General features: G+C 33.3%; 3 protein-coding genes across 3 annotated transcripts; 2 read left to right on the top strand and 1 right to left on the bottom strand.

Moving 5' to 3' along the window:
* Positions 1-15,473: 15,473 nt before the first annotated feature.
* Positions 15,474-15,875, top strand: BKA55DRAFT_556669 (uncharacterized protein). The gene has a single exon (XM_046191728.1). The coding sequence runs from the start codon at positions 15,508-15,510 to the stop codon at positions 15,715-15,717; it is 210 nt and encodes a 69-aa protein (XP_046055663.1). The 5' UTR covers positions 15,474-15,507; the 3' UTR covers positions 15,718-15,875.
* On the top strand, positions 15,735-16,055 carry BKA55DRAFT_685127 (uncharacterized protein; the record flags this gene model as incomplete). Its single annotated transcript, XM_046198748.1, has 1 exon — positions 15,735-16,055. The coding sequence occupies one exon, from the start codon at positions 15,735-15,737 to the stop codon at positions 16,053-16,055; it is 321 nt and encodes a 106-aa protein (XP_046055664.1).
* An 812-nt stretch (positions 16,056-16,867) lies between these two features.
* BKA55DRAFT_590159 (uncharacterized protein) lies at positions 16,868-17,202 on the bottom strand (the record flags this gene model as incomplete). Its single annotated transcript, XM_046195048.1, has 2 exons — positions 16,868-16,966; positions 17,050-17,202. The coding sequence occupies 2 exons, from the start codon at positions 17,200-17,202 to the stop codon at positions 16,868-16,870; spliced, it is 252 nt and encodes an 83-aa protein (XP_046055665.1).
* Positions 17,203-23,340: the final 6,138 nt, after the last annotated feature.

Consider the following 23,340-nt stretch of genomic DNA (forward strand, 5'->3'; position numbering starts at 1 on the left):
GTATTTGTAATCCTAAAATATGCTATAATTATATTATTTCCTACCTCTTAATAACTAGCTAGAATAATAAGTATATCCTTTAGCCCTTTTACTGCTATATCTTAATTAAGGGTTTTTAGAGCGGCTAGTGTTTTAATTATATTTAGAATACTAAGAGTAACTATAACTGGTGCTCTCTCTCTATCTACTAGGCTAATAAGCCTCGATCTGGCTTACTTAAAGCTCCCCTCCTGGGGAAAGATAACCTTCTGCAGTTAGGTTCTGTACTTCCTGCAGATAAACCTTATAAGGTCTTTAAGGATTAACTAAACCCTTAATTATGCCCTTAAATTACTAGTTAATAGCTATTAGTGCCTTAGGATTCTAAATTAAATAATAAGGATATAATAAAGGCTGCTAAGCAGGAGATTAATAAGCTAGTAGGCAAGAAATAAAGTATCTTTAGTAGGAGGAGATAAGTTTTAGAGTATAAAGGGCATAGAAATAAGTAATTAGTTAGTATTCTACTTTAGGAGATAGCCTTCTCCTTATATTAGATCTTACTTTATCTAATAAGAATGAAATTAGTATTTAGAAAATCTGCGATTTTAGTGTTATATTTAAGAAATCTGGGACTTGTCTAGCTATTATTTAAGATATCTAAGCTATATCTGAGGCATGTTTAGTATATATTCTGTCTGTCTGAGTGGTATTACGGCTATATTTGGAGTTCTTAGGCCTTATTTAAGCAAAATTGTCTCCTTAAAATCTTATCTTTGCCTTTTATATCTAAGCTTGGAATTACTTATCTTAAGGCAGTCCTCCCCTATCTATTATCTAATCCCTTATATTTAGTACTAAATTAGTAGTTATCTAGCCTTTTCTGGGCTATATCTTTTCCCTATTTTAGTAGCAGTTAGGTATCTTGCCTTCTTACTCCTCTTTCTAGAACTTTTATATTCCTTTCCTCCTTTCCCTCTAAATATAAAAATAAAAGTAGCTTTATAGAGATTATAAGCTCCTTTATATAGTAATATTTTCCTCTTTTTTATTCTCTTTATTATAGTAAAGTAATGGTGTTTTCTGTTATTACCTTATCTATATACTTCTTCTCCTGCTAAAAGCAAAACGTTATAGCCTGCTTTTGGTGTTATAACTCTAGCTCCCTTAATGCCAAGTACCTAAAGAATAAGGCTTTAAAGACCTTTATTAATTAATCTGAAATTAATTAATTAGTTTATAAGTTGCCTTTTTGCTCTCTAAAAGGCCTTTTAACCTAACCTTAAAGTGCATCTTTAATTTATAACTTAGGTTTAGCATTAGGTTTAGTATACCAAGATCTTCCTTATTATTATTACTTTTATGTAAGTTATTCTCTAAATTACTAAGGGCATCTATAGCGGCCTATAACCTAGTAATCCTGTAAGTTATTTAATTAATTAGATCTGCTTCCTCTAATATTTCTGTAAAGCTAATCCTAAGATTATCTTCTTTACTTTCTTTATCCTTATTTTTCGGCTCTAGATCTTCCTTACTTATCTACTAATTATCCTTATCCTGCATAAACTTATATAAATAGTCCTTATATACTGACTTCTTTAATGGCTCCCTTCCTGGCTCCTATAAGGTATAGAAATTAGCGCCTAGGTAGTACTTAATAATATAAAAAGGGCTATCCTATTTCTTAGTTATCTTATATCTAGTTAATATATTATTTGCCCTAAGAATGTTATATTTTAGGATAAGGTCTTTAACTTCTAGCAGCTACTTCCTAATTTTATACTTAAGCTCCTTATTATATTAGGCAGTAATAAGCTTCTAATATTTAGCAACCTTAACTTTGGCCTTATTTATATCTGCCCCTTTTATTTTTAGGATATAGATTTAAGCCTATAACCTCATTTCTAGTATATATACCTCGTTTTAATTAATTAGTTGCTAGGTAGGGTACTTGACTTCTAATAGGTATACAGGCTCCTAGCCATACATTAAGTAAAAGGGTAAGTATTTATATAATCCTTTTGCAGCTATCTGTTCTGCAAATAAGGCATATTTAAGATTCTTAACCTATATATTCTTCCCTTTATACTGCAGCTTCTTAAGGACCTTATGCAGTATATTATGCTTATACTTGTTTAGGCTGTTAGCCTTAGGATTATATAGTAAGGTCTTAATCTATTTAATACTATATAAGTTTAATACCCTAGGTAACTCCTTCTTTATCTTAGGTCCCTTATTTATTATAGTAATTAATATTATCTTATACTAAAAGATTAATTCCTTAATAAACTTCTCTATAGCCTTTACTAATAATGCCTTTAGCAGCTTTACTTCTATCTACCCTATAAGGTCATAACACGCCTTAAGCAAATACTTATATCCTTAGTCCTTAGGTATATATTATATATTAAAATAGACCTTAATGAAGGGATTAGCCGGTGCTATATATTAAACCTTTTTAAGAGGTCTTTGCAGGTAATATTTCTGGCATATAGAGCATATATAGAGGGCAGTAATGACTTCTCTTTAAAGGTTCTTCTAGTAATACCTTTTTCTAATAAGGTTTACTATAATATCCTATCCTTTATGGCTACTTGCCTTATAGTATTATCTAATTACTTGCCTCTATATTGCTAGATCCTCTTTTACTAGTAGGGGCTAGTCTTAATATCTATAAGGGCGTTTCTAGAGGCGATATCCTTATATAAAGAAATTCTTACTTTAGCCTTATAAGGTATAGTACTAAGAATTTGTTATATTAGGTAGCCTTTTTAAGGTTATTAGGTATTAAGCTAATTATTCTAATTCTAGTAAATAGTTTCTATTTAGAATCTTAGGTATTCTATTAATTTTAATTATATTAAGATAAAGGTTAATAAAGTCCTTAATATCATTCTTAACCTTTATATCTAATTAATTAGGGCAATTGATAGGGACGCATGACTGTTTTACTAGGGACGCATGACTCTTACGGACGCATGACTTTTATGCCTTCTTATTGGTTAAAAAATTATTGTTAGCTCTAATAAATTCTGCCGCCTTGACATAATGTCACCCTCTTTATTTTAATTCCAAAGAAGATAATCTGTATCTTAATTCATTTCATAATCTAGTCAGATTTATACCAAGCTATTTTATATCATTTCCCATTCGCTCTTCTCTCTTCGCACACTAGACCTCAATCTCCGCCCACTTGAACGAATACCTGTAGTCTTTCCATCCCCAAGTTTGTTAGATTGACTTCGCGTGTGTCGCTGAGAGGAGCTCGCTTCTCTAGTAGAAGTATGGCACCGTGACTGTGCATGCCTAGCAAGCGATTTTTTATTTAAGCTCCTACGCGGTCGACCACGCCTTCGTTCTGGCAACACTTGGATTGTTTGCCCTTCTTCCTGTTGTGTTGCTGCATCAATTGATAGTTGCGATGGAAGGGGTAATACTGTATTTCTAGGCCTTCCACGAAGAGATATAATAATCCTTGGGTCAATAATCCTTCGGTATGGATTAGAAGATGATGATTCTCGTATACGCCAATGTGGATGAACCTCTTGTTTTGTAAAGGAAGTTCCTGAAGCTAGCTTGATGTAGATTGAATGGTAGCATGGTATACCAAGTTCAACCGGGACAGAGCAAACACAGTCGCCAAGGGCAGCCGGGAATGGGTTCTTAGCTGTTGGCATTGCCTTCTTTGCCAGTCGATACTGTGCCGTAATTAACGCGAGACACTTCGATGAAACTAGAGTCCGAAGCTCGCCCAAGTACTCTGCGCTAGGGCGGAGATACTCAGGTGCAGTTAGTACCTCATCGCTTGCACAGCCATCTATAAAGTCCTGACTTTGATCTTTGATCATATCCTGCATCGCTTCAACTAGTCGATAGAGGTTGCTCATCCCATTTAGGAGGTATCCCTTGATATTGTTATTGCTTGCCTCGGTACCAGAGGTCACACGGATGCCAAAATTGCGATAGTTCTGAATAAAGCAGCGTGCCCATTGTGCCCGAATAGGCATATACGTGCCATAGAGATATCGTAATATGGGTCGTTGGTCGTTAAATTCCTTACAGAGATTAATCCACGCCTTATCATGCACCTCCTCAGTTTCAGCAAATACAACAAGCTTCCACATAGCAAATACACCATTAAAGGTATGCGGAATACCATTCTGTACTGGCGCTGAAAGAGATTGCTGGTTGGCGGTGCTAAGCTGAACTTGTGATGAGCTACCAGCCTCATTATCAGAGCCACAGCTGCTATTACTACTAGAGCCAGGGCTCTTTAGCCATTTTTGTTTAGCTCGAAGTTGGACGTTTGAGTTGATGTGATGGATACAAAGCTGCTGCTGAACCTCGGGGAACTGGTCGTTGAGTGCAGCTTTCATTTGACCATCGAAGTCGGTAATAATCACATCCGGTTGCTGGATGGAATGCTCCTCTATAAGTTGCTTGATACTCTCTGCAAGAAATTGGAAGCCCTCTCTTTTCTCGTTATCAATAAGACCAAATGCTGTATTAAAAACTGTTCTAAGACAGGTTTGACCCGTTGCTTGGAAGAGTGGAAGCTTAAACCGGTTCGTATTATAGGTATTGTCGAAGCTGATTACCTCTGGAAATCGTTTCCACATCCCTATGCAGTACGGAAAGGTCCATACAAGGCCTAGTAAACGGTTCGGATTATCATCTGCCCACTTGACGATATAAGGCACCTTCTGCTCATCAAAGAGCTTGATCAGCGCTGCTGTGGGGCTGAGGCCACCTAGCTTCTCGCGATTGATAAGAGATCTAGCATTATAGATATCCCTTTTTGTAAAGTTGAGTTCAGGGTGTTGGTCTTGAACAACAGCACGTACGTCACGGGCTCGAATGCCAACCCGACGACTTGTAGATTCAATAGTTGCCTTAGCATCCTTAGTCAATCTTCGATGAGAGGGATGTGCAGATGACGCAGCACTAGGCCCGTGATTATGCTGGTGATGCTCAGGATTGTCATGTAGCCGTAGAAGCCATGCCCCCTCCGTAAGCGCCTCAGCGATAAGCTTCCATTTACAGCCGCATTTGCGAGACTTCCGGGCCCTAAGATTAGCGCCCCGAGAGGGCTTTGGCTCTCCATATCGATCACACTGAAACGTATAACGTTTCACCCGGCCTTTATAGGAATAAGCATTGAGTTTAACAATGCCAAACCCATTATTCTTTGCAAATGTATTAACTTGATTAAAGAGAACCTCGGCTGAGGGAGCTGGGTCGCCGGGAATTGGTGGATTTGGGATTTGATTAGGCTCTGGTGAAGACGGCTCGTGGGTTGAAGATCGTAACCAGCTGTCGCTGTCAGAAGATATTGTAATTGTATCATAAGGCTGTGGTTGGTGTGTGGGCGAGTATGGAGGAGGAGAGTTAGATGTGCCTGAGCTTAGGGACGAATAGCCCCATTGTTCGCGCCAGTGCCGGACATGTTCATACGATTGGGCGAGTTCGAAGCTCAGTCTCTGCTCAGTGCCAATGACTTCTCGGACTAGGCGTAAAGCAGAATTGAATTGGGCACGTGGTGATATACTTTTATCGGTATATTCAATATTGGTTGTATTATTTTGCTGTAACGGAGAGCGAAAAGCCTCAGGGCCTGGTATCGGGCCTCGTATACGGGTTGGTGGTCTGTTTGGCGTTGGGTAATCATTACTAAGATATATATCGTGGTCAAATCGTAGCTCCCATGCTGGCTCTTCAAGTCCTCTTGAACCTTCAGGCTGTGGAATAGTTGTAAAGTGGCGGGGATATGATGCAAATATATTCTCAAGGGCTCCCTCGTCTCCAACGCCATAATAACTGCCAATGCTTAGAGCAGTATTAGTGGGTGATAGTTGACGTGGGACTATATATTCGCGTCGCTGTCGCTTCTGAGGTCGTAATTGAAGGTAGGAATCACTGCCATGGCGTCGAGATGGAGGCATTTTTGTATGAATGAAGATGGTCGATAAGGAATATATCAGAGCGGGCTCTGAATCAAGTAGGATTAATGAAGAGGCTGGATCCAGCTGGATTAAGATCCTACTACTTAATTGGCTTAATGGCGAGCTTGTTAAGCGAGCTGTCTTCACCGCCTTTCAAAAAATGTACATATGGGTCAAGTTATTTTTTAACCAATAAGAAGGCATAAAAGTCATGCGTCCGTAAGAGTCATGCGTCCCTAGTAAAACAGTCATGCGTCCCTATCAATTGCCTTAATTAGATAGTCTTACAAGCTTCCTTAATAAGCTATTAGCTATTCTATTCTTCTTCCCTAGTATATATTAGACCTAGAAGTTAAAGAGCAGGAGATAGCTAATTTATTACAGAATTAGCAATCTAAGTACATTATTTGCTTTCTTATTTAACTAATATATAAGCACCTATATATCTATCTTAAGGGTAAACCTGATGCCATAGATTATTCCTCTTAGCTATTAGAACGCATATAGGGCTATATAATACTCCCTCTTTATTATATTATATATAGACTTAGCCTTATTCTAAAGACTTAATTTAAACCAGACTGGTTATCTCTTGCTATTAACTACCTATATTAGTACTGCTCCCTAGCCTATAAGGCTAGTATTAACCATAAGAATCACCTCCCTGGCTTCCTTAGTATAGTTAAGGGTAATTAGGAGTAGAGGTTGTATAACTTTGGCCTTTAGAGTGTTTATTGCTTCTTGTTCTAACTGGCCTTAATAGAAATTAATGTCCTTTTAAAGTAGCTTTATAAGGGGCTTGGCAATCTATATAAAGTAATAGATTTATTGCCTATAATACCTAGTAATCCTAAGGAATAACTATATCTCCCCTATATTAGTATAACTCTTTTACTTTATAATCTTAATTACCTTGGCGTTATCTGGTGCCTTGCTGTTTATCTTGTAGAGATATTTAATTATTACTGTAGTTTTCTAGCAGAATTGTAACTTACTATTAGTAATAATATAGCCTAAGAGCTTAATATTAATAAGGACCTTATTAATATTAATAAAATACTTAAGTATATACCTTTTAACCTTAGGAGTAACCTCTTCCTTATTATAGGTTATAGTTAGTCCCCTAATGCAGATATTATTAAGGAAGGCCCTATAGACTTTTAAGATAAGGTCTCTAAGGATGCAGATAATGTTCTTTATAAACTAGGTAATAGAGTTTATTACTCCCTATAAAAGACTGTATATCCTTAATAGTCCTATTAGTATATTAAATATAGTTATATCTTAGCTTTTCTTATTAAGAGGGAACTAATTATATCTTAAGAAGAAGTCTAATAGTAATATAACTTTATATATAGTAAAATCTGCTAAGAATTTATCTATATAAGGAGGGGATAAGCTATCCCTTATAATTACCTTATTTATAAGAGTTATAGAGTTAATTAGATAGAAGTTTCTATCCTTTTTAGTAACTAAGAACTAAAGGTTTTAATAGGCTCTATAAGATTCTTTTAGTACTCCCTATATAAGCCGTTCTTTTAGTAGTCTAATAACTACTACTTTATATCCCTTTAAAATTAGGATATCTCTTGCTTATTATGCCTTATAAGGGACTACCTTTAGCACTTGTAAAGGGGCTATAATTAGATTTAGCTATTTATATTCTATAAAGTCCTAGGCTAGTGCCGCTTTATAATTATATATAATCTTAAGAAATATATTAAGTTTAGCTATAGTTAGTATTTTACTTACCTAATCCTTTAGTTTCTTAAGCCTTTTCCCCTTTAATTTACTTCCTTGCTCTAATTTAGAGAACTTTAAAGTAACCTACTTAGCATACTTTACAGTATTATTAAGCATATCCTTAATCTAAGCCTATTTCTTCTCCTTTTAAAGAGGATTGCTATCTAGAACTAAACTATCTAAAGGCGCATTATTTACTAAATAAATCTTAACTCCTTTATGCTTATATATTATATTAACCTTAATATTAGTAGTTCTGGACTCTAGCTTATCAGGGTCTAGGGGTATAGTATATTTTAGGTCCTTTTCTCCTTCTTCCTTTTTCTTTCTTGCTCTAGTAGCTTTCTTCTTTGCAGCTGCTAGCTCTATATACTATCTGATTTCTTAACTTGTATTTTTAAGGACTTCCTTATATTATTTTATACCCTCTCGCGTAATTAGCTTAATAACCTTATCTGTAGATTCTTGGCTTATTATCCTAATAGTTAATAGGATATTATCCTCTTCTAAGCCTGTAATATCCTTAACTCCTGGCTTAATAAAGGAGTTAATATTATTTTAAATTAACTAATCTTTTAGTTCTAGTCTTTACTAGCTCCTACCTAACTAATCCTGCTACTAGGGTAATAAACTTTGTATTCCCTAGTTAGCAGATTAGGAGTATTAAACTATCTTGCGGCAAATGGTTAAATATGGCTTAGGTAGATTTAATAAAGGGTATATTAAGGATAAAAGGGACTAATATTATAGCTTCTAGGGCTATAAAGAGGCATTATAATATTTAAGTATTTGCTAGATATACCTTAGCTTCTGTTTAGCTAACTATCTTAAGCTTATCTCTTATAAAGGATATTATAGTTGTATTTATGCTAGTAATCTTTAGCTTATAATCCCTTATAATCCTTTTTAAGATAATATTTCCTTTAGATCTTATATTTACTATAGCTTCTATAACTATACTATTTAGGTTATTAAGTCTAATTATAATTTTTAGTAGTTCTTATGCTTATGTAAGAGTCTTATTACTATCCTTTAAGTAAAAGTTAACTCTAATACTATTAACTATTAGATCTATTAATTACTTAATGCAGATTAGAACCTTATTATTTATAGAGTCCTCTTATGTGTTTTATAGGGTTACTACTTAGGACTTTTCTTCTTGCTCCTTAATAGTCTAAATAACTTATCTAGATTCTTATAAGGTACCTTTATTTTTAATAACCTTATACTTTCCTTTAGTTAATACTAGGCCTGTTTTACTATCCTATATGTAATCCTATATATAATTATTTAACTAATTAGTCTCTTCTTAATTCTTAGTCTTAAAGAGGATAGTATAAATGCTAGCTCTTTTACTTATATCTTCCTAGTAGCTATTGCTGAAGTCCTGACTATTAAATCGGATTGCATTTATAAGCATTAAGCTGTTCTGACTAGGCTTAGGGTTTCTGATTATTATATATAAGATCTTAGAGATGCTATCTGCCATATCTGCAAGTTTATCTGCAAGCTCCTTACCTATCTATATATTTAGGGTTATTAGATTAGACAGGGAAATGCCGATTTTCTTTATATAGAAGTTGCTTTTAATATAGTTGTAGATAAGAGCCTGGCGTATATTTAGGTTATCTAATCCCTTAGTACCTTTCCCCTTTCTAATAAGATTAAGACTCCTTAAGTCCTTTTCTATAGTTCTCCTTTTAAAGACCTTGGTAACTTGTATCTCTTCTTTATCTTTAATATAAATATGCTTTTTTATATTTACATTTATATTAATATTAGAGACTTAAAGGTCTATAGGTAGTAGGATTACCTAATTAGTTAGTTCCTTATTATTATTAATATTAAATATAAGGAGATTTATTTAGGCTATCTTATAAGCCTTAGATTAAGTATAGTTATTTGCTCTATTTATTACTTCTATTAGAAGGCATATATTGCTACTAAGGTAGGTATAGGGTAGAGTATATGTCTTTAGATGTAGAGGGTTCTTGTTTAGGTATTCCTAAATAAGCTCTCCTAGCTTGCCTTAGATATTCTAACTAATCCTTCTGTTATTATGCTTTTTTATAGCTGCTGCATTATAGTATAGGTAAGAGTTAGGAAACCTCTTAATTTAGGCATAAATAAGTCTTCTGACCTTAAAGTTACTCCTAACTCTATTAATAAGGGTACTCAGGATAGGGGTTTCTTAAATACCTATCTAAGCCATACTGCTTAAAGTATTATAGTTAGCCAAGTTATGCTTCTTATTATATTCTAAGTTATAATAAGTCTTTAGAAAATAGCCTCTCTTAGTATAATATTAGTATTAGTACTACTACCCCTAGTTAGCATACTAAGTATTAATATTTATATTAAACTCCTTTTCTAACTAATTAGTTAAAGTAATAACTATTAAGTAAGTCTAGATTCCTAAATACTAAGGGAGAGATATTATTTAGTTTATAAGCTTCTTCTCTATCTAAGCATTAAGTATTTCTATATAATCCTTAATTAAATCCTTAATAGTATTTACTAAGTTAACCTATAGCTTTTATATTATATTAGTAAGGTTATTAATATTAAGTTCTCTAGCTGGCTTTAAGTCCTTCTTAAGGATAACCTTAAAGGGGTTTTTAGCAGGCTTGGGTTTCTAGATCTTAAGGGTATCCTTAATATCTTTAAGATAATAGTGGTTTTTGGCTTTAGCTATCTTATTATTAGCAGTTAATCTAATTATTTAGGTTAGATCCTTATAAGGCATTGTTTTTATCTTATCCTAGGTCTTTTTATGCTATAAGGTAACCTTATCTAGGACTTCCTAGTAGATAGTATTAAGAACGTTTTCTAACTAAGTAGTCTGCTCTTTGTAGTTAGTATCTAGCTTTCTGAACTTAAACTAGTATTAGGTTAACTATTTAATTATTTAAGGGTAGTCCTTAAGAAGTCATTCCTAGTTAAGCCTCTTAAGCCTGGCTTTAGGGCTGTTAGAGGTAGTATTATCTTTAGTAATAAAGATTTCCTTAAGGTTTTTCTTAGCTTCCTCCTAGTTATACCCTTTATAGGCTTAACGGATATCTTCTATAAGAGTCAGAATAGTGCATATCTCTAGCATTATGGCGCGTTTCCCCTTAGGCATATTAGTATTATCTATATAGTATTTAAAGAGATAAAGATATTTTAAGATATCCTTACTATTAAAGATAGCTATATATAGAGTTATTTAGTTAACTATAGTATAGGGCTTATGCTTACGGATAGCTATAATAAGATCCTGGAGCTGGCTAGCTGTTATAGCTAGGGCTATTACTACTTCCTAAGGTCGGTTTAACTAGGTTACTGGCTTAGTAAATGCAGTCTTTATATTATTAGAGGATAAGGGAGTATTAGTAGACCTTATTATAGTAAGTATTAATTAATTAATTAGTATAAGGTGTTTTAGTAGGGTCTTTTCTAGATAGGGGAATGATTACAGGGAGCCATAGGTATCCCTTTTATCTATCTTTATTAGGATAATTATGCCGGCCGTTATTATAACTACTAGGTTCCTTATAATAGTCTAGAATATAATAAATATAAGAATATCTTATACTAAAGTCTTTAAAATCTAACTAATTAGTTAATTCTATAAGATTTTGGATTATTTTACTAAGGTATTAGCAGGTTTAGTTATTATAGAAGTAACCTTTTTAAGTAATCTATACTTAAGTAGCTTAGTAAGCGCCCTAATGCTAGTTTTTGAGTTTAGTTAATCCTAGGCTATGCTAGGTCTATTATAGTCTATAATGCATAATGCAATCTCGGCATTCTCCTGCTAGGTTAAGGCTAGATTTCTTTATATAGCAGATTCTAGCGCTGCCCTAGTATAGGGAATTATTATAAGATAATGCCGGCTTTGCAATTCTAATATTGCTCTTTGTATATATAAGCTATTTAGTTTTGCCGCTCTTGGCTTAGTAATTAAGGGATCTATTGCCTCCTGTTGCTTCTGTAAGCGGTTTTGTTATTTATCTTGGCCTCTTGCCTGTTCTTTATCTAGTATATTTCCTTTTTCTTTAATTATTGCAATCTATAGTTTAGGCAGTATAGAAGTGCCTCCTCTTCGAATAATTAGGTTGTTTTAAAGTCCTTTTAGAGACTGACTGTATTAATGAAGTAGATTTTTTAGGTTTTAGGGACTAATTTAAAGGTAAAGAGCAATAATAAAGAAAAGACTGTATAAAATAATATCTTCTAATACTTCTTAACTGCAAGCTAAGTGTAGACTGCTAGTTAGGTTTAATTAAGATAGGGTCTTTATTATAAGATAGAGAATTAAATAATTAGTTTAATGGTATTAAATATAAAGAAAAAAAAAAGAATAAGAATTAAGTCTAAAGAAGCCTCTTAAAAAGCATAAGGAAAGTCTTTAGTCCTAAAGGGATATTACCCTTTTATACCTTGTCACCGTAGACATCTATCTGGCCCCTACTAACGAAGCTTAGACCTCTTACCCTGGAATGCTTGCCACAACCGTTATAATAAGATTTTATTATAAAAGAAGTTATAATTATAAATATATAAAGCAGGTTTATATCTCTTATTATTATTATAGCCTTAATACTATAGATAACCCTAACCCTAACTTACTACTACCTTTAAGAGCCTATATATTAAGTATATATAAAGTATAAGGAATCTTATAAGGCGTGGTTTAACTAGTAGCCCCTTAATACCTCTCTTACTAATTATACTTTTAAAAAAGCTATTAGACTGCCTTTAAAGTATAATGTAGTTAGGTATTAGTAGTGCTAGAGGTTAGAGTAAATAGGGCCCTTTATTAAGCTTTATAATAGCTTTAAATTAAGAAATTAGATATTAGAGGAGATATATAGCTAGCTTAATAATAATAATAAATCTAATAATAATACTAATTAACTAAAAATATAGCTTTTAGGAGCAGAAGGCCTTAGCTATATATCCTGGCAAGGACCTGTAAGTTATATATTATTATAGCTATAGTAAGGAGGCAATTTAATTCTCCTGGCAAGATAATTAAGTAGTTAAGCAGCCTAATGCTAAATAAAATATAAAAGGATAATAGTTAATTAGGAGATATATATAAATAAAGCGAATTTTAATAAATTTAATAATATAATTATTATTACTTAATAGTAGCTCTTTATAATTAAAGTACCTCTTTTTATTTTATAGTATTTATAATAATTAAGAGTTAGTAAAGTTAAAGTATATAAAATTATTAATCTTTATAAATTAATTATCTTAGTTAAAATACCTATACTTATAACTAGCTATTTATGCCTAAGTAGGATAATATATATATTATTAAATTAAAAAAAAAAAGCTAAATTAATTAATATATATCTTAATACCTTAATTTGCTAGATTTTAATATTATTAGTAAGTAAGAAGATAGTATAAAGTTAGATATAGAGAATTAAATTATATATATATAAATAAATATATTAAGTAAAGGAATTATATATTTCTCTTTAAGTAGATTATAACTTTAATAAAGTAGATAATATTAATATAGCAAGAGATTTAAATTAGTATATATATTACTAAATATATATAAGAAAGTAACCCTAAATATCCTTAATTCCCCTTACTATCTGCCTATCTAAGTCTATATAATATACCCCTATAAATTAACTAAATTAATATATATACTATTTTACTAGGCTATCTATAAAGTTAGTATATATATAGTTATTTTAACTATAGGTATAGGCTATATTATAATAAGGATTAAAGGCCCTGCTTAATATATTATATCTTACTATTATAGTATTTAAGCTATCTAGAAAGGCATAGTATTAGGGACTAGTTAAGCTAACTATTAGTTAACTGCATTATAAAGCTAGCTAGTATACTAGTTTCCCTTAATGCTATATCCCTAGTTCTATATTACTATAGTTACTAAAGCCTTAATAAGAATAAAGCTAGTATTATATGCTATATATAGCTATACTGGTATTAAGAGACTTATATTTATATTAGCTTCTAGGGGAGCATTTTAGGCTATCTAACTATTAGTATTAAATATGTTATATATTGGCTGTTATACTTCTAGATTCTCTTAGCTATAAAGAACAAGACTAGGGATAGGGGGGAAGAAGCTAACTGCCTTATATACCCTTTAGCCAGTCCTTAAGTTATTTATAGTAAGGGCAGGCTATAGGATAAATTAGTTATTTTAGTTTAAAGGAATAGTATAAAGAATAGTTTAAGTATTATCCTTAAAGATCTTAAAGTTATTATTATTATTATTATTAAGAGCTATTATTAAAGAGATAGAAACTATATAAGCTTAAAGACTTATAAATTATTAAATTATTTAATATCTTAAAGGAAAATAAAGTATTAAGAAAAGAAAATAAAGAATTTAGCTCTTAATTTATATATTTATTTACTAATTAAATTACTATTATATTAAATACTTCTTATATAAATTAAGAGTAATAAAAGAATTATTTATATAATATAACTAAAGGCATAATAATAAATATCTTATATATAGTATCTCTCTTTATTAATTTAAGTTAAAAAGAAGAGGTTATATACTATTAAGTTAATTATACTGCTATTATAGTAAAGAGGCCTTCTATATATTAGTATTAATAATCCCTCTAATATAAAGAAACTTTCTTTTTATTTATAATATTATAAATAACTAACTATTCTTAAGCTAACTATTCTTATATAATATTATAAGATAAAAGGTTATATTACCTCTAGGTTATTTATAATAGATTAAGGCCAAATAGTATATTAATAGTATAAGATATAAAGTAATAAGCAGTTATAAAGATAAAAAATACCTCTAATAGGCTATTTCGATTGAAAATGGTGTTATTATTGAATAATGGTTATGCATTTAATCTAAAGTTAGCTATTCAGCCTTATCCGCATAACCGGTTGTGCGAAAAACACGTGATACTAAACGCACAGCCGGTTGTGCGGGTATGAGTGCCCCTGGACGGGTCGCCTGTTATATCAGCAACCCTGCCTTTTGTACCTTGCCATATAAATTACTATAGAGCGCTACCTTGGCCGGGTCGCCGCATTCTCCGGGTCGCGCTTGAGAAATGTATTCAAAAAGAGAAAACCTTTTTTCTCCGAACAACCCGTCATCCCAAGCCTCAATATTACTATATAAGCACCTAAACAGGGTAGAAATCTAAAGTCTGTGATTAGTCCGGAAGCCGAACGCGGCGAGTTTTGGGCATTAATACAGGAGAAGGTAATTTGGTCGGACCCATTTAATCTGTAAAGCTGTGGTGTGCGGAGGTTGAAGGGGGCTTTTCAAGTTTCAGTAATGCAAAAAACCACCTAAAAAGTGCTTGTTTTAGCAAACATCAAACATCTTTTCTACGCCTCCCTTCTGTCGTTCTTATAGTTACATCATGCTAAAACCAGTCTAGAATGCTCTTGTGTCTTTTCTCAGGAAGTTACGCGCGTAAGCTCTTCTCATAGTAACTAAGAACATCTGCGTCTGAACCAATATGCAAAACCGCCTTAGGGGAGTATAAATATGAGTCAGGAGAAATATGATTGTATAATGGCCTTGCAGCCATTCTAGTGTGATTCGTATTTGTTGGCTCCCTAAACCATCTTTAAGCCACCGTAACATCGTTTATATATGCAACATGAATACGAAACCTTAGCCAACAGTGAATGTCAAGTTACTTCTTCACATAAATGGATGGCTTTTAAATCTTACGTGAGCTGCTTCATATTGCATCTTAGTGACGTCCTACCTCTATAAACCCCCACAACTTCGGGGGCACGGCAGGGTCATTCACTTTTATAGCATGAATACGACGTCAACATTGCGCAAAAAAAAAAAAAAAAGGTAATGTATGTAGACCATACAAATTCCATATGCCTATACCTACCTGCCGTGACTGATGGGGTTTCCCGGAAATCATCATACGTCAAAGGCAGAGAGGATAAACCTAGACTTGCCATTACAAACACTGGTGGCATCCGATTCGATATCTTCAAGGGGCCTTTTACTCGTGGCAGTATTTATACCATTAATCGCTTTCTGAGTGGGTTCCGATAATCGAAGATGCACTGTATATGGCCGCTGCCAAGGTCATTGATATTCTGAACAGTGGTGGCATCATTTTTGAGGAGCATGATCTTGACATCTGTTTCTTGAATCTTCCTCAGCAACTGTTCCCTAAACCAGCCGTTGCTGTTGAGGACACCGAAGAGACCGAACAATCTTGTCTTGAGCCTCCAACTATTGAGAAAAAATCTGTTCTCACAGCTGGCTATACTACCAAGGACCATCTCGGTGAAGACGGAAACTGCCGAGTGATCAGCCCAACTGTGTTCAAGGCAAGATTTCCTTTCATGAGAAGGGCGATCCGGACACTGACTCTTTGTGTTGTTTGATTTCACACAACCATGGATCATTCTAGCTCTCAGCTTTGCTGGCTTCACCTCCAGCGGCGCTGATTTTGAGCAATACAGAGACGGACCTTTGACCTCTCTGATGTCTGAGTGGGTTAGCATGATCTGGAAGGGCGAATGTTAGATGATTAATCACTAGGCATACTGCATTTCTCTGGGTCATTGTTGGCGTTTTGTTTAACTCTATGGATTAGATTAGGACCTGGTATAAACGTACTCCTGGAGAGACGAGTTCAAACCATAGGCTTCTACTGCCTCTTTCATACCATCTTCTTTTAGCCGTGCTCTTGCTTACATGTGGTGACGGCTTCCCTCAAATGTCTGTCAAGCTATCAGGGATTATTGGTCGAACACAGCCACCTTTAGAGGGGCTCTTTTAATCAAGTGCCGATCAGAATGAATATGTTAGCTTACTGTTAGTTTCACTATTCTCATTGCCATGTGAGACCAAGATTGCTGGGGTATTAGCGGTAGATTGCAACGTCTGTTCATGCTACCTATCTAAATATTGTGGCATCCCTAAGCCTTGAGATTCATAAAATGGTAAAACAATGTAAATAAGGACCGTAACTCATGTACCCGTAAAACCTCTCCCTGCCTCCGTCGTATCAACTGCTCCATAATGCATCTACCACATGACTATCAAAAGTGAGGATTAAAACTTAGAGTGAACGAGTGGTAAAGAAGCAGAAAAGGATCCTTGCCTGGAAGAAAGGGCTCCGTGAGAGTGGAAGCTGCAGAGAAAGAATGAAAGTTCGCAGCCCCCTCGTGTATAAGATGGCCAGTGAATGACTTTACGTCGAGGGGAATTCGAATTTGGGGGGGACGCAGTAGGGGCTCTTGCTAGGTTTAAAAAACTTGCAAACGGTATCGGGAGGGCAAGTTCCGCCGTTCTGTGTAGAGTTGTTTTGTTAGATATCTCTTTTTGGGGCAGTTTGATGTGTCAAGTTTCTTGGGTGTTGAATGGATGACTTACAACAAACACGGCGCGGGTGTTGCACACCTCCCAGCCGGTGGTGCCAGCGCACCGGTAGGTTCCGGGTTGGCAGCCAACCAGGTTGCCGTTGGAAGCAGCCTCGGCATCAGCGAAGGTGGCCATTACAGCAATGATTGTAGCGGCGAACTTCATGATGATGGTTGGTGGATTTCGTTAAAGAAGAGTTGGGAAAGAAAGATTGAGTGAGAGTGTGTTGTAGACTTCTTATATGCTTGAGTGGTGATGAATAATTGGTTCGATTTCTAGGCGGGACATCGAGGTCCTTATATAGTTAAATATAATATACTGAAAGGCCGTTTTCTTCTAGCTATCAAGTTGGACCGTCACATTCAACACGAGCTGATGACACCCTACTGCCGTTCGACTTGCTCAGCCCAAGCCTTGTGCTTTCACCCTTCGGACGATCTCCGCCAAATGATGTATTCCATCCATCTCGGGGGTTAAAGGGCGCTCTGTTTTCTTCTAGGTTCCGCGGAGGGGCATCAGGTAAGCCACGAAGAGCAGCTTGCTTTGTTAGTCTCCCACTCTGCCTCCTCCACTTCATCCCGTCTGCGCACAGTCCCTTTTTTCCTCTTCTGCAACATGTATAGAATCGATATTAACGGGCTGGGCGACGGTCCGCAGGCCGTGGTTTGAGTCTTCTATTAAGGTGGAATACGATATGCGGGCTTGGTCATGAGGAGCGAGCGATCGGCGAATGGGAAGGAGAGGGAAAGGTGATGGGGACGTCGGTCAGATCGAGATCATGCCAGTCTCACGTCATGAAATAAAGAGCGGGATAGGATTTTATACGCCGCCACCGATACTTTTTTAATTCTCAATGCTGTCACTCTCTAACGTAATTAACCATCACATGGTACACCCCCGAGTCCGCACACCCATCGTAGTATCATATCCGAAATGCATGGTCGGCAACATTTAATTGTTGCACCATGAAAATAGCTTTAAATTTAATTTACTTTGGTAAACTTAGAGAAAAACTGCTCTTTATCTGTTAGATGACTTTTTTGCTTTTTTTAATATAATTTAGGAGCTGCGCGTTTATGAGCTTTAGTATATTCTTTACAGCCTGGTCTCTTATAGCCATAATCTCTTTAATGTTGGGAAACACCAGTTTAGGATTAAATCGAGCCAGCGCGTGGCCTCTTAGTTCCTTTATAGCTTTTTATATCTTTAATAGACCTGTTTCCTCCTTAGGATATATTATCTTATAGTTATACTTATTAATAGCTTTTTTTACCTGCCTTAATATATCCTAAAAGTCTTAATTACTATGCTTTTTATTTAAATTAATATATTTAAACTACTTCTTAATATTCTTACTTATAGTATTATTTAATTATATTTAACGTACACGATAAGCTTGCCGATCAGACAAGCATGCCGATCAGTATACTGTACAGCTAAAAGTAGCTTACCCTATAGTATTTTAAACCTTAAATAAAAAAGCTAAAAATCTATAAAAAATATTTTTCAAAATGGTATAGTTATTTATATAAAGAAGGATTTTTAAAAGAATTTTAATTATTTTATTTTATATAGAAAACCTTAAAATACAGTGTATTTTACAGTGTAAATATACTTTAAGGTTTATAGCTATATAGAATTTTTTAAAAAATCTAAAGAAAATAAATAAAGCTTATTTTAAGACTTATGTATCTATTAATAAAGTTTTAGTTATTTTAAGCTTAATTTGGATTTTTTAGAATTATTTAAAAAGTTGTCTTTAAGGTGAAAAGTGGAACTGATCGGTATGCTTGTCTGATCGGCAAGCTTATCGTGTACGTTAGCCTATAATATATTTAATAAGAGATACATCTTTCTTAATATTAAAACGCTATACTTAATAATTTAAGATTATTAAATTAACTTATTATATTAATTATTATTTATTATTTATTAATATATAATAATTATTTTCTTATAATTTTATAATATTATAAAAAGGAATATAAAATAAGGATATATTTAAACTTAAGCCTAACTATAAGGCCGGTAGTAATTTGGGCCAAACTGCCATTCGGGGTAGTCTCTTTAAGTGGCACAAGACTGCCATAGGTCACTCGCCGCTACATATGCCTTTAGTAATCACACCAGTATATGCAGGGTACGAAAAGTTGGCGCAGAGACGCATTTTTCACAAAACACCACACAAATCAGCCTAAATCAGTGTGGGTGAGAGCTGGAACGGTTCTACCTACCCTACAGCCGAAAACGTTCACGCTGGCGTGACGATTGCCCATAGCTTGAGAGAGGCTACTGGTTGAGACAGTGCCTCCAAGACACTTTGTAGACGCCAGATCCAGGGAGTCACGCAGAAAAGCACAATCAGTACGGGACCAAGTAGCAAATGCAATGACCAGAGTCCAGTGCTAACATCTCATTTATGTCAATTTCGGCTTCATGCTTAGTAGGTTTTAGGGGATTGCAAAAAGCCATAGGCTAAACAATTGCAGGGCAGTTATCATAGCTCTTTATCGGCCATTCTTCCACAAAACACCGCATAGAGTTCCTGCAGAGGAGAAGGATTCTTAGAAAATATTTGCAAATAATAAGCTTCAGACTGCAGCTGCTTATGCAACATACGCCGTTAATTATATAATAGCGGAAGATCTGATAAAGTTCTCCCACACGATTGCGTGCATACCCAGACACCTCTAGGCACTATCCCAATAACAGTTTATTTACATACACACCATTGGCTTGCCAATCCTAGTCCACCTGCTTGAAATGATATCATCGAACTTATCATCTATCTAACTGGCAAAGAATAACTTGGGGCTCTGCCTGCTAGCTCTAAATAAGATGCGAAAGTCTTAGGTCTCTGCCGATGCGGCGTATAAGTTATTTGACCGCGCTAGGACCATTATCGAGAAAAGGCTTCGAGAAGCTAAGGTCATTTCACGAGACCTAACAGTTTCACCAAAAACGCAGGGAATTAAGACTACGCAGTGGCTTAATGACTCCGAGGACTATGATTTCGCATCGACGGGGATGTTATCGGCGTTTTGGACACCATTCGCCAAATTCATACCCGATGACTCCTTCGGAAATTCTTTCTAGGTGCGGGTCATGGTGCTCGTTATGATGCTATTGGTGACTGTAACTTTGTCGTTAACTCAGAAGAAACTTCCCATCCCCGAAGAAGTAATTCAGCGACAACGTAGAGGGATACAATGGAATCTTATCTCGCCAAGTCCCAGACTTCATGTTGTTGAGATAATGCTTCCAGCTAAGTACGATGATCACCACTGCACCTCGGCACTCCGGGACTAAGTGGGTCTCACCGGGGTACTGACTCAACATTTTGGCCGAATTCAGGGGCCTTTCTTCGAGCTCATATACTATCATCGGTCTGTGGGTGAAGACATCACGTCCCAACAAAATTGACAAGACCCTAACATTTCGTGTTAGGTCATGGAGAGTAGAACTGCCCTGGCCAATGCATTCGTCATGAGCCGAGGCACCTGCAAAACTTTGACCCTCATGGTCCCATGTCGTGGAGCATACAAAATTGCGTCAAAAATCCTTCTTCTTTTATGTATTCTGACACAGAGGCCGTAGACTGAACTACGGCGAACTAAGCATTAAAGTAATATGGCGGGGACAGTTGAGATCCCATTCCCTTCGGGCTTGCCTTTGCTAGGTAACATTACATCAATCGACACCGAATTCCCCTTGGTGTGACGGTTGGGTCCAACTGTGTTAAACTTAAGCCGTGCTGGGTTTATTATTGGCAGATTGCATAGGGCATAAACTAAGCGTTATTAAAGTATTATATCTCTTAATAATAGATTTAATATATATTAGGCTTAATTAATATAAAGAAGTTATATTAATAGCTAGTAAGCTAGAATCTATAAAAGTGCTAATAAATATATTTTATATACTTATAATAACTTACTATAGTAAGTTATAAGTCTAATTATAAGTCTTATTAAGTAGCTTATAATAGAAATAAGGAGAAAGTATAAGTTATTAATTAATTAGGGGAAATTTATAAGTTCTATATAATATAACTATAAGGATTATAATATAATATCTCCTCTCTATTAGGTCTTATCCTTAAGACCTATATAACTCTTATTTTAATTATCCTTCTTTTAGTAGGTTTAACTTAAACCTATAATTATCCTCTTAATATTATACTAATAAGATATTAAAGTTAAAAGCTACTTATAATTAAAAAGTATAAGCAATTTTAATTAAAAATACTAGTTTTCTTATTATGCCTTATAGTTATTATAAACCTTAAAACTTAAAGTATTAGGCTAAGGAGGGTTATAAGCACTATATATAATACACTTATTATAGTTATAAGTATAATAGTAAGGGTATTATTATTCTTAAAGGTTTATAAATTTTTTTTTTTTTTAATATGCGATTTCTATTATTAATTTATTATAGCTAATTGTTTTGCTGCTAAGAAGCATTAATTAAAGCGTAAAGAGGAGTTAGCTAAGACTAAATTAATAAACTTATAATAGTAAGTAAATAAATAATTAAGTTATTTAATATATCTTTATTATTAAAAGAGGCAGCTATAAGAGTATAGTAAAGAGATACTTTATTATAATATTAAAACTATAAATAACTTAAAAGTAGTAGATAATGCTAAGTTATTTGCTGCTATTAAGGCTTAATTAGTAGGCGCTTTTAATATTATTAACTAAGGTGAGATTTTTTCTATTAGTATTACTAGTAAAAATTCTTTAGGAGTTGTTAGGTATTAGCGAGATGTTTTAGAGGTTTTTATATATTTTTGTTTTTTAGGTAATTTTTCTATTTAATTAGATATATTCTTTATTTATTAATTATATTTATTTTCTTAATTACTTTTACTTTATAGGCTTTTAGTCCTGTGATTTATTGTGGTTTGTTGTCTGTTTTGATTTATATAGTATTTACTGCTAATTTAAGAAATAAAATATAAAAGATTAGATAGAGCTTAACCTTTAATAATAGGTCTAATTTATAATTATTTTCTAAAATTTTCTGTAATACCTTATAAGGTCTAATAAATTTATAGTTTAATTTATAAGTTAGTTAATTTATTTTAATGTTTTTTATAGCTAGGTAAACTATATCTCCCTTTAAAAAGGTTAGTCCCTTTAACTATTTTAGGTTATAGTAGTTTTTTATGTATTTTTTAATAAATTTGAGTTTTATTTTTATTTATTTATATAGATTTTTAAGGTTATTATTTTTAAGTATAGCGGCTAGATTAACTAATTTTTCTTATTATATATTATAATATATATTTAGTATAAATCTAAAATTAATATAAGCTAGTATAAGCTTGGTGCTTTTATTATATGCAGTATTATAGGCAAGTTGGGCTATTAGTAGCTTCTTAACCTAATTGTTTTATTTATAATTAATATAATATTATAGATATTATTTAAGTACTTAATTTATTTATTTAGTTTATCTATTAACTTGCAGTTAGAATGTAGTTATAAGTCTGTAATTTAGTTTAAGTTATGCTATAAGTAATTGCTAAAAGTTTAATATAAATATAAGTCCTTTATTAAAAAGAATTTCTATTAGTAACTTATATATACTAATAATATATTAGTAAAAAATATAGGAAAGTTCTTTTATATTTATTACTTCTCTATAGGGTAAATAATAGGAAAATTTTATAAGTTAATTTATAATAACTATAATACTATTATAGAAGATTCTAGTTAAGGGTTCTTCTAATAAGGGTAATTTTATAATAAAGTCTATTATAATTAAATCCTAAGGTTATTATATTATTAAAAGTAGTTATAATTATTTATAAGGTTTATATCTCTAAGCTTTTATTCTTAGGCAGAGATTGCATTATTAGATAACCTTTTTTACTATTCCTTTTATTTTGTTTATATTATATTTTTCTTGTATTTTTTTTAGTATTTTTATAATGCCTTAATGGCTATATAGGGGATATTTATATATATCCTGTACTAATTCTTCCTTAAACTTGTCTAGAATAAATTATATATATAGATTGCTAAAAGTTATTTCTTATAAGTTATAAGGTTTTCTGGCTTTAGCTTCTTTTAGCTATTCTTTAAATTTTATGCTTTTCTATATTTAGGTAATAGTTTTAGCTGTTTTTGTAATTATCTTAACTAGTTAAGTAAACTAATATTTTCCTTTTAAGTTAATCTCTAAGAGTTGTTTTTTAGTTTTAATAATTCCTATATTAAGATTAGGCTATCTGCTAATAGCATCTATATATCTATTATTTATACCCTTATAATATGCAATTATAAAATTAAA

Source organism: Fusarium redolens, assembly GCF_020744475.1.
Source record: "Fusarium redolens strain MPI-CAGE-AT-0023 chromosome Unknown BKA55scaffold_2, whole genome shotgun sequence".
Lineage (NCBI taxonomy): Eukaryota > Fungi > Ascomycota > Sordariomycetes > Hypocreales > Nectriaceae > Fusarium > Fusarium redolens.

What these genes read in the sequence shown, in the direction of transcription:
- BKA55DRAFT_556669 (XM_046191728.1), top strand. Translation starts at nt 15,508, where the DNA reads ATGTATGTAGACCATACAAATTCCATATGCCTATACCTACCTGCCGTG.